Source organism: Centropristis striata, chromosome 9, assembly GCF_030273125.1.
Source record: "Centropristis striata isolate RG_2023a ecotype Rhode Island chromosome 9, C.striata_1.0, whole genome shotgun sequence".
NCBI lineage: Eukaryota > Metazoa > Chordata > Actinopteri > Perciformes > Serranidae > Centropristis > Centropristis striata.
In genome coordinates, this window is record NC_081525.1 from 39,850,300 (window position 1) to 39,862,619 (window position 12,320).

At 38.9% G+C, this 12,320-nt stretch overlaps 1 protein-coding gene across 1 annotated transcript; it reads right to left on the reverse strand.

Annotated features, from left to right (window-relative positions):
- Positions 1 to 536: 536 nt before the first annotated feature.
- LOC131977904 (prostaglandin E2 receptor EP4 subtype-like) lies at positions 537 to 9,868 on the reverse strand. Its single transcript, XM_059341369.1, has 3 exons — positions 9,829 to 9,868; positions 3,144 to 3,871; positions 537 to 1,327 (listed from the first exon to the last, which is right to left on the reverse strand). Exons 1-3 carry the CDS (start codon positions 9,866 to 9,868, stop codon positions 995 to 997), a joined length of 1,101 nt encoding a protein of 366 aa, XP_059197352.1. The 3' UTR covers positions 537 to 994.
- Between the last annotated feature and the right edge of the window lie 2,452 nt (positions 9,869 to 12,320).

Genomic DNA, 12,320 nt, shown 5'->3' on the forward strand with positions numbered 1-12,320 from the left:
GCCGACATAAATATTCAATCAATATCACTTTTAAATGTTCCAGTTGGTATTTTGCATATATATATATACATAAAAAAGACACTGAGCCTCCACTATATCCTTGCTCTGACCCTAGACTATAGATCCAGAAACTTAATTTCCTCATCTTTGATTGTCTACTTACAAAAAAACTAAGGGGAAATGGTCCAATGACTGAGCAAGATGGGCAATTTGGTGGCCATTTGATACAAATTAGAAGGTCAAAAACTCTAAATTTCGCTTGGGAACCATTTTTTTTGGACTCAGCACCCTTGAGATATGTAAGGTAGGCCGGTTCCTGACTTGTACCCATAAATGCTCCTCACTTCTTATAGGAGGCCTTTATTATAGGAGTTGAGGTTAAACTTCCAAAAGACACTCACAGCCTTACCAGAATGTTTGCCATATGCATTAATACATCCAAAATATTCCTATTGAGGCACAAGAGTGAATCCACATGAACTGTAGGACGGACTGAGGCCAAAGAAAGGATGTGGGGTTAGTTATCTGGCTGTGATGGTGAGGAGGAAGCTCTGGTTGTATGAGGAGAGGCTGGGCACTCGGAAATAAATACCCATATGAAGCAACAATTAAAATCTCTGCATTCAAAATTAGAATAAAATTAACTACCCAGCAGATAAAATATATAAAACAGTTCAAATTGGTGTAGAGATCATCTACACCAAGTCATCTGACAGTCAAAGGCACAAAATAAAGTCTTGTCATATCATCTTGTTGCACTTCTGGAATAACATCCCAGTTAGTTTCCCCCTTTTCCACTGCAGGAGGCGTTTCCATAGGAGCAGAGCAGCAGTCCTCTCTGGTTTATTCAGTACTCCTGCAGGAGGCCTGGGGCTGGTGGTGTCCAGCCGTGGACCCTCAGAGACGTCACAGTGTTTCCACAGTGTTTTTCTCTTCCGGCCAGCATTCAGCTGCCGGCAGCCTGAGAGAGCAGCAAACGTTCAGAGACCTGGTTCTAGGTCTGGCCGAGGCTCTCCGGGTCTCTGTGTGGGGTGAACTTTACGGTGGCCGGCAGCTGAGTCATGATGTTTGTGCTGCACATCAGCTGTGTGAAGACGTGGCTGTCCCTGATGATCTCAGGATAGAACAGATTCATCTGTGCAACAGGAGATTCACTCCCACGAGGGCTGCTGCCGCGTCTGGATAGACTCAGTAACTTGCGGAACAGGGACCTCCTGAGCAGGATGTAGATCCAGGGGTCCAGGATCGGGTTCACAGAGGCGATCCGGATCGCTGCCAGGTCCGCGATGGAGTCAGCTTTCTTCAGCATGTTAGCAAACACACGCACCTTGAAGATGAAGATGAAGAAGATTACTTTATTAATCCCACAATGGGGAAATTCAACCTCTGCATTTAACCCTTTATCCTTTTTTACACACCAGTGAAGACACCATGCAAGGAGCAGTGGGCAGCACATTACTGCAGTTATTTACTTGAAGAGTAAAACAACTTATTATAGCTCAGATCTTTCTTTATGAGATAACAATGTCTGCAAATATACACTGAAATATTTATTCTTTGTATTTATTTACCAGGTTTCCCAACTTAAATCAAGGTTGTTTTTTTTATTTCATAAAGAATGTAATCAAGAACTATTATAAAGTGTAGACCACATCAATGTTTCCCAAACTTCAACTTTTTAAGACTTCAATGTGTTTATTTAATAGCAGTGGCACTCGGAACAACAATTAAACAATTAAAACAATTAAAATCTCTGGATTCAAAATTAGAATAAAATTAACTACCCAGCAGATAAAATGTATAAAACAGTTCAAATTGGTGTAGAGATAATCCAACAATATTCTGAAATGTTTAGTATATTTTGATGCTCATACTTTTATTTGTGTAAAGGTTTGAATGCAGGACTTTTATTTATAAGAGATTATTTCACTGGAGAGTTTCATCTTTCGTTGATATTCTTCTTCCACCACTGCAATGAGGTAATACTACTTTCACTGACATAAAGCATCTGAATACTTCTACCATCACTGATTCATTTATCATAATGTTAAAACACCAGTGGTGGAAGAAGTATTCAGATCCTTTACTTCAGTTAAAGTGCTAATACCAAACTGTAAAATGACGCCACTACAAGTAAAAGTCCTTCATCTAAAACTTACTGAAGTAAAAGAAAAAAAGTATTAGCATTAAAATGCACTTAAAGTAAAAGTACTCATTATTCAGAATGGACCCACTCAGATTGTTTTAAATATTCTAAAGATATTATTATTGATTCTTATTATTGATGCATTTATGTGAGCTGCATTGTCTCGGTAGGGCTCATTCTAACTACTTAATATACTGCTGTGAGGGTTAAATCTGAAAAGTAACTAAAGCTGGCAGCTAAAGTACAATAAATACCACAAACATGTAGTGAAGTAGAAGTATAAAGTTATATATAATGTAAACACTGAAGTTTTAGTCGTGTCTGGATTTTAAGAGTTGTAAAAGCAAAGTGAGTAATATTCAGGACCAGTTCCTGACTCACTTACTAGTATTTATTGTTATAAATCTCTGAAGAAGCTCATCATAGTGTACACCAGAGGTGGAAAAAGTATTCAGATCCTTTACTTCAGTAAAAGTACTAATACCACACTGTGAAATGACTCCACTACAAGTAAGTATTCCTGCATTCAAAATGTACTTAAGTGAAAGTACAAAAGTATCAGCATCAAATTGTACTTGAAGTATCAAAAGTAAAAGTACTCGTTATGCAGAATGGAGCCACTCAGATTGTTTTATATATTCCAAATATTATATAAGATTATTATTATTGATGCATTTATGTATACAGCGTTTTAATTTTCTCAAGGTAGGGTTTTATTGACTACTTAATACACTGTTATGAGCTTTATTTTAAAAAGTGTCTAATCACCTAAATTTATTGTGTTTTTTATGTTAAACCTCGACCTGTAAAGTAACTAAAGCTGTCAGCTAAATGTAGTGGAGTAAAAAGTACAATATTTGCCTCAAAATGTAGTGAAGTAGAAGTATAAAGTCACATATAATGTTTTAGTTTTAGTAGTGTCTGGATTTTAAGTTTTGCTGCTCCAAAGAGTTGTAAAAGCAAAGTGAGTAATATTCAGGACCGGTTCCTGACTCACCACCAAAGGGGCCGAACAGGCCAGAACCACCGCGGAGGTCATCACCAGCACCGCCATCATCTGCGTCTCTGCAGCCGAGGACAGAGCCCTCCACCTCTGCCGGACGCTGGACCTGGCCCCGGGCCGCTGCACGGTCCTCTGGCGCATCAGCAGCAGCGCCCCGCAGACCGCCAGGTTGAGCAGGATGGTGCCCAGGATGAGCAGCAGGCTCACGGCTCCGTACAGCACCGAGTAGGCGGCGGCCACCGGCTCGTTGGTCTCCCAGTCGATGAAGCACCAGGTCCGGGAGCGCTGCAGCCTGCTGGTGGACATGCCCATCATGGGCAGGCAGCAGAAGAAGATGAGGCTGATGTAAGTGAAGAAGAGGAACTTCTGCGCGAAGCGGCGGTCCACCCCCCACCGCTGGTAGGTGTACGGGCAGCAGATGGCCATGTAGCGCTCCGCCGCCATGGCGCAGATGATGCTGAGCCCTGTGACTCCGAAGAACAGCAACAAAAAGGAGTCAAACTCGCAGACATGCTGGTTCTCCAGCACGGTCTGGTCCAGGTAGTTGGCTATGGTGAGCGGGCTGGCCAGGCAGGTGCCCAGCAGGTCCGTCACCGCCAGCCCGCACACCAGCGTGTAGAAGGCGGAAGATTTCCTCTCCTGCCGCGACACTGAAAGCACGATTATGGCTATTAAATTCCCGATGGCGCCTCCAGCAAACATCAGAACCGGTAGAGTGATGTCTGTGTCGAGCCCGATGGCGCGGGAAGGCTGCGGCAGGGTCTCGTTTGCGGGGACGGAGCCGTGCGTAAAGTTCCGGATCTCCATAGCCGTAGAGGCGCACAGGCTGCTGCTGCTGGTGGGCGAGACTTGTGTTGGTCTGTAGCGGGTTGGAGAGTCCATTTCTTTTTAAACCCCCTGTAGGATAAGATAAGGAGTCAGTGGGGGTCTTTTCTCTGGAAGGCTCATCCCCTCTGCTTACCAGTAATCCAGATGTGGTGATGCTGGGACCGGGAGGCGGGATGAAGCACCAGCAGCAGCTGATTGACGGACAGCATGCTCCAGATAGACACACAGCGGGGTTTCTCTTGGTTCAGACTACACTCAGTGTCTCATGTTGGCGTCATCACTCATCAACTGTGTCATGTATAATATGTGAAGCAGCCTGTCAGCAGGTCAACAAGCTGCTGCTGACTAAAAACCAAATAAAGACGGAAGTTTTCTGACCCACTTAGACATCAACAAGAGTCCGGATGCACAAAAAGTTTTCTCAACTTACCACAAAGCTTTGATGGGATAATACAGAACAATCAAACAAGAAAGAAAGGGTGGTAACACTTTACAATAACCATCATTTATAAATGGTAAACAGATTATTAATGTTTAATCATCATTTATAAACCGTATGTAGCCCATTTAGAATGATAAATACATAATTTATTAATGTTTAACTCACTAGATCATTTATAAATGGCAAATAGATGGTATATTAATGTAAGTTTATAGTTACTTTACCAATAACAAACAAATAAATTATAATTAATAGTTTCAGTTGCACTCATTTTAACATTTTTAACACCATATTAAGTATGTTAATGATTTTGAAATGATTCATATACCTTTAAGAAGTTGGTTGAAAACATTTAAAGATTAAATATGTATTGAAAATGGTTAATAATAGGTTTATAAACCATCTATAAACATTATATAGTTGGTTATTGTAAAGTGTTACCGAAAGGGTTTGTTTCCATCATAGTAAAAAGTTGATAATTAAATGTTCTTCTAATATTATAAACGTTCATTTCCAACTCTTTTTAATCATCAAAACACTTTATAATGCATTATAAACACACATATAATGTGCTACATTCTGCTTTTATCTCTGTATATAAACACTCATAAATATTAATAATGCTTCATAATAATAATCATAGCACATAATGACATAAGGTCAAGAATCAAAATACTTATAATTGCTGTCACACTGACTATAATATGATTATAAACATACTTATAATACATAATAGGGTTAAAATGAGCCCAACCCTTTAATCACATTGTAATGTATTATAGGAAAAAAGTATATTATACTGTATTACAACTGATATGATCCTTGAATTCTGAAGTATTATGATACTTGACCTCATTAGAAATTATAAAATGCTTTATAATGTGGATATATAGTGTTGGCAAATTACAAATGGATAACCCAATAATCTACGAATTTACACAATAAATTTGGGTTCTATCCAATAAAGTGGGGCTGAATAAATAGACTTCAAAAGCAATATCGCTTCCCACAAAGATAAAATGGGATTATATAGACACCATTGTCTTGAGAGCAACCTGGTCTCACAGGAATCCGTGAAATAGCCACGGATTTGCTTAACTCAAAATCCGTGGAATAGCCACGGAATAACTCAAATTTCAGTGAAACTGACACGGATTTCACTACAATGCAAGTTAATATTTGTTCCTATTGGTTTGTTCCAAGTCACGTGACTTTCAAGGTCCCGGCGGTCAGAACAAAAAACATGGCGGACAGTTCTCTCATTTTTAGTGAAAAAAAATCAATATTTTGACTTAGTTTCTGCATAAAGATTGATTTTGATCACATTTCTAGCGAGAAATATACGTTTTATTTTCTAAATATTCACTCAGTGAATGTACATCCGTGCCTATTTCACGGATTCCTGTGAGACCATGTTGCTTGAGAGTAATGTGTCTTGGAGGTGATGTATCTTCTGTTTAGAAAAGACAAAATATCATACATAGTACAAGCTCATGTTCTGCAGACCACATGATGAATGTGGTGCTCTATTTTTTCCGTTACAGGAAACATCAAAGTGTGACCAAACTGAGACCGAAACTGCAGCTCACCAAACTTTGTTTCCTAGCAGAATCAGAATGGCGTTAAGTGTTTTAGGCGTCTTGGGTAGCATGCACCTGCTGAGATGTTCCAGTGTGTTTCCACTTTATGTTCTGACAAGTCTGCTCTGTGCCAGGCTTAAGCTTTTTAACAGCTTTTGATTGGCTTTTAAAGTTGTGACGTGTCTAATCTAGCCCCTGGCGTATGTTTGAATCTCAGATTTTAGAGAAGTGCACAGACATCTCCCCCTTCAGTGGGAAAACAACTCACTAATAACAAAGTTTGCACAGTTAAAAGTCAGTATAGTCAAACTAAATATAGAAATAAATACCCATATTACTTTACTGAAAGTAGAAGCAACAATTAAAATCTCTGGATTCAAAATTAGAATAAAATTAACTACCCAGCAGATAAAATATATAAAACAGTTCAAATTGGTGTAGAGATAATCCAAAAATATTCTGAAATGTTTGGTGTATTTTGATGCTCATACTTTTATTTGTGTAAAGGTTTGAATGCAGGACTTTTATTTATAAGAGATTATTTCACTGTAGAGTTGCATCTTTCATTAATATTCTTCTTCCACCACTGCAATGAGGTAATACTACTTTCACTGACATAAAGCATCTGAATACTTCTACCATCACTGATTAATTTATCATAATGTTAAAACGCCTAAGACCAGTGGTGGAAGAAGTATTCAGATCCTTTACTTCAGTAAAAGTGCTAATACCAAACTGTAAAATGACGCCACTACAAGTAAAAGTCCTTCATCCAAAACTTACTGAAGTAAAAGAAAAAAATATCAGAATTAAAATGCACTTAAAGTAAAAGTACTCATTATGCAAATGGACCCACTCAGAGAAAAAGAACAATAATTGGAGATTTTCAAACGTCTACTCCTCCGGCATAATTTCACCTAGAGACTCCATTTAAACTTTAAACAGTAGACACAAGTCTTGTGTATTGGTGTATTACTCCACATTTCGATAGGCCACATAGTTTTTTATCAATCCCTGTTCAATGACCATGATCATTTTTGGAGAAATTCTGAGATTATAATGGGTGTGTATTGCACGGAATGTTCGTGTCACAGTGTGTGATGTCATCGAGTGAGTGTAGAGGGAGAGAAAACATTGTCAAAAAATACATTTTAAAACTGCGCTCCAGGCCGCAAATTCCACTCTACAGAAATAATTTATACATAGAAACGTAGGAAAATGAGTCTTCTCCCTCACAATCCTCTGGTAAAGCTGTCAGAGTTATAGTTTGGGCGTAGGACGCACAGATGATCCACCAACACCACCAACAGCCTCATTGGCTCCCATATTAAAAACACAGGAAGATTTCGGTAAAAGGGAGATGGAACAGTTTTTTTAGATCGCTCTAACAAAGCTATTTTTTCATTTTTCTTAAAAAAAAAACATATGTAGACGTTCAGGAAGAACTCAGGACGCTCAAAGTGAAGTCGGATCAATGATAGGTATTATGGTTTTGCCAAAAATGCTTTCTGTTCGAGGCCAGGAATTTCACTCTGCCCACCTCTGGCTGCTTTCACTCTGCCAGAAGATTCCACAGCTGTTAATTCTGTTGATTGCTCTGCTCTGATTGGTCGACCCCAACGCTTTGATGCTTTGATGTGATTACAGTTAAAGATACACGCACGCACGCGCGCGCGCGCACACACACACACACACACACACACACACACGCTCCAGATACAAATGTTTCACACACACACATTTTGAGGTTAAAGGTCATAGGTTGCTGTATAAATAAATACTTGTAAAGGAATGCTTGTTGTAGGTGTGCTCCTTGTATATTATATAGTATCACAACATACCTAGTATTAATTGTTTGAAATCTCTGAAGAATCTCATCATAGTGTACACACACCGGCAGTAGCCCCCGTGGCCCTTTCAGAGGACATTTTCTAGTTGATTTTTATTATTGATGATATTGATTATTATTGATTTATGTGAGCTGCATTGTCTCGGTAGGGCTCATTTTAACTACTTAATATACTGCTGTGAGGGTTAAATCTGAAAATTAACTAAAGCTGGCAGCTAAAGTACAATAAATACCACAAACATGTAGTGAAGTAGAAGTATAAAGTTACATATAATGGAAACACTCAAGTTTTAGTTTTTAGTAGTGATTTTAAGTTTTGCTGCTCCAAAGATTTGTAAAATCAAAATGAGTAATATTCAGGACCAGTTCCTGACTCACCACCAAAGGGGCCGGAACCACCACGGAGGTCATCACCAGCGCCGCCATCATCTGCGTCATGCGGTATGAACATAAGAAAACACATTTTCTTATGCCCCCCCCCCCCCCCCCCCCCCCCCTCCATTCTAATACAATGTATCAAGCTAATTGTTCGTCTGATTGTAGAAACAAATCAATCAAAATGAAAATGTTCATCGGAATTGGACATCATAGGAACTAAAATTTTCCCAAGGTTTTCCTTTTCTTGTGTATATTTTTCCGTCTTCTCTGCCCTTCACGGGTGAAATCACGTCATCTGAGTCAGAGGGGTTTCTGTTACCAGAAAAACAAGCCTCATATTTCCTATGTAGGATTTCTTAATGAATTCCAGTGTGTGTTGATACATTCCCAATTTCCCACATCTCACAATGTAGAAACTCACACACCACAGACTGTGATCTAACCAGCCAATAAACAACACCAAAACGTACAAACTACAAATGAGATACAGATCTGCTTCTCACCATTTTAGTCTATTTCCAGACATAAAAGATCTCCAAAGACCTGCGATCAGGAATTGTTAATTTCCATCAGACTGGAAGGGGTCAGACGCTTTTATCCAAAGTGACTTACAGGAAGAATAAAAGCAAACAATCAAGGTCTAGTGCAATAAGAGCTATTAGTGCATCAGTAAGTGCTAGTGACAATTCTTTAAAGAGTAGAGTTATGGTGTGGTGCTAGGAGAGAAGATGCTCTCTGAAGGTCTTCAGGAGGTTTTTAAGACAAATGGTCCACTAATGGAGATGTTTTAGTACTGTGGCGACTCTCCTTAGAAGTGGCAGTGGGTGCCCAGCCAAGTTCACTCCAAAGGCCCAAAACAGAAAGATCAGTGAGGTAAAAAAAAAAAAAAAAAGAACTGCAGAATATCAAGTTTTGATATTGAAGAATTGAAGGAACAGGTGTAGTTTCAATGGCAGGAAGCCACAGAGGAAGCTGCCACTATCAAAGGAAACATCACTGAATGCCCAAGTTTGCCAAAAATTTGGCACAACACTACTGGGAAAATGTTTTTTAGACTTATGAAACTAAAGCTGAATTGTTCTTGAAGAACATGTAGAACTACAGATGGGGTAAAAAGGGCACCGCATACCAATATGAGAACATAATAATAATAATAATAATAATACATTTAATTTATAGGCGCCTTTCATGTCACCCAAGGTCACCTTACAAAGTCTAAAATCATAAACATCTTTAAAAACAAGACAACATGGTAAAAACATCACGACATGGTAAAAACAAGACAATATGATAAAAGCAAGTGAATTAGTGTCCAGTTACAGAGTGTATGCCAGTTTGAACAGGTGAGTTTTGAACATCATCCCAACAGTGAAGTATGATGGAGGAGCATCATGACTCTGGGCTGTTTTGCTGCCTCAGGGCCTGGACCACTTACTATCATTGAGGGGGGAAATGAATTCCCAATTTTATCAGGTAATCTACAGATAAATGTCAGGCTGTCTGCCAGCTGAAGATCAGTAGAAGTTGGGTGATACAGCAGGACAATGAGCTTAAACATCAGAGTAAATCTACTTCAGAATGACTTCAAAAAAGAAAATCCACCTGTTGGAGAGGCCTCCAGAGAGCCGTTCACACCAGACATCCTGAGAACATGGCTGAGCTGAAGCAGTTCTGAAAGGAAGAATGGTCCAACATTCCTCCTGAATGTTGTCCAGGTCTGACCAGCAGCTATCAGAAGGTTATTATTGAGGTTATTGCTGCCAAAGGAGGCTCAACTCTTTTAAATCAAAGGTTCACTTTCCATTTTCCACCATCACTATGAATGTTTAATGGATGTGTTCAATAAAAACATGAAATATTATAATTGTTTGTGTAGTATTAGGTGAAGCACATTGTGTCTGTCTAGACATGGGACCTACACTACTGGTCAAAAGTTTTAGAACACACCAACTTTTCCAGAATTTAATTGAAAAATGATGCAGTTTAATGTCTCAGTGTACTCTGAAATGAATGCACATTTGCAACATTTAAAATTCTTTATTGAGCATGATAGTGTTTTGAAAGTACAAAAAAGATTCAAAATCACATTTTATGTTGGACTAAAGGACTAAAAAAAGACACAAAATGACAAAAAAAGACACCAAAAGACACAAAATGACTAAAAAAGACACAAAATGACCAAAAAAAGACACAAAATTACATACAAAGACATGAAAAGAATTCAAAAATGGACAAAATAGCCCAAGACTCCATAGAGTTAAGTTGTTAACCCATTTCTTGTTCCCTGAAAAAGGCCTACTTGTATAATTCTGAAATGTACATTATTTTCCAGTTATGGTTAAGCTTACCTTTTTTTATTTACCTCTGGCAGTTCACCACTTACCTTTGGACCCTTTCAAGCTGTTCATTTGACTTGAACTGCTTGAATTTCAATAAAAAACTGGAAAAATTGGGGTGTTCTAAAACTTTTGACCAGTAGTGTAGATGCAGATCAGATCACATTTTATGACAAATTAATGCAGAAAACCAGGTCATTTCAAAGGGTTCACATACTTTTTCTTGCAATTGTAATGAAACACATAAATGCATGTTTGGAGAACTGTGTTCCAGCTTTGTCCCAAACAGAGATGACTGTAGATGGCTGTGAGGAACAACAGGTGGACATCGAGAACACACACGGGACGTCAGTGCACTCAGCCTGCTCCCACTCTGAAGCCTCGGCACATTCATTACAGCGTGACTTGTGTTTACAGTGGGGTCTCTGTCTGCAGCCGACCTTAAAAGACAGAACACAACACCTCTGAGAGGTAAACCACGGAGCTCATCTCTGCTGCAGACTGAAGGGAGCTGGCAGCTTCTAAAAACAACAAACCACTTCGGTGATGCCAAGGCTCGGAAACTCCAGCTGACTGGAATGTCCTTTTGTTTGCAGTGAATCATGGGACTTCTCTGCACGGTTTATAGTTTTTCTTAATGTCGTAAAGGTAATTCATTTATTGCAAATGCACTCAAATTGCCTTATCTCTGTCTGTGGTCTCTGCAGTGGGCTGCAGCTATAAAAATGTATGTTGTAAGTGTGACTCAGCTGCGTCACAGAACATGTTACAGTGTCGCCCTAAAAGGTCATTATGAAGGATTTATTTTTGTCTATAAACTCACCTCTACACTCATCTTAAGGCATGAATCACACACAGATGGAGAGGGCCTTTTAGCCCACTTAGAGCAGCAAATCAAGCCCAGAAATGCAGTTCCTTGAATGGCCACTTGAGGCTGGCTTCAAAAACAAGTCTGTCCCTATTGTCAGTCCCCGTAGACCCCTATGTTAAAACTGCCAACTCAAAAATGATATTTTTATCCTGCCACACACGTGTAAAAAAAAGGCGTTTGCTGTAAAAGTCTCTAAAGAGATAACTAGGAAAATGAGAGTCTGATTATTCCTGGAAGGAAATTTTTTTTATGAACCCGAGGGAATCTGAAGTCAAGAGGTTGGGTCAGTCGGGGGTTTAGAAGCAGAAATTATATAACAGAGCACTTCTTCCACCACTACAAATAAGATGCTGTTTTTGCACTCCATGCAGTAGATATCATATGTACAGAATATATATTAAAATATAGTCATGGTCATCAATCAAGAGTCCAAAGTCTGACTAAATCCTGACGTGATATTTCTTTACAGTTACAGCTGCTTTTGTTTTAGTGCTGCTGGCATTTTAATTAACTCCATGGAAGTTATTTAAACACTTAGTGTCTCCACCCAGTGAGCATGGAAACAATAAACAGTAACAACTGTTTGATAAGTTCTCAAGAAAAGATTAACTGTGAGATAACTCTCCTCATTATGCTTCTCTCTCACCACAGCGGAGGTCTGCCACTGTAAAACGGAAGGTGTTGTCACGTTCAAAAGAAATAGAAAAAAAACTCTTCACACGAATCACTTATTCTTGTTATGTGGAAGTCTTTAGCAGATGGGAGGTTTTTAAATATGTGTGATTGTAAATGATCAAAAAAGACAACAAAAAACCCCATTGAAAACATTAATTTAGTCTTTTTTTCCTCCTGTTTATGTTGCAGTGGTTCCAATTAATAATTGAAAA

Coding starts and splice junctions, on each gene's coding strand:
- LOC131977904 (XM_059341369.1), bottom strand. CDS start 9,868: ATGTCTGGTGTGAACGGCTCTCTGGAGGCCTCTCCAACAG. Junction 3,872..9,828: donor TCTGGAGGCCTCTCCAACAG/GTGGATTTTCTT, acceptor GGCTCGACACAG/ACATCACTCTACCGGTTCTG. Junction 1,328..3,143: donor CCTGTTCGGCCCCTTTGGTG/GTGAGTCAGGAA, acceptor TTCATCTTCAAG/GTGCGTGTGTTTGCTAACAT.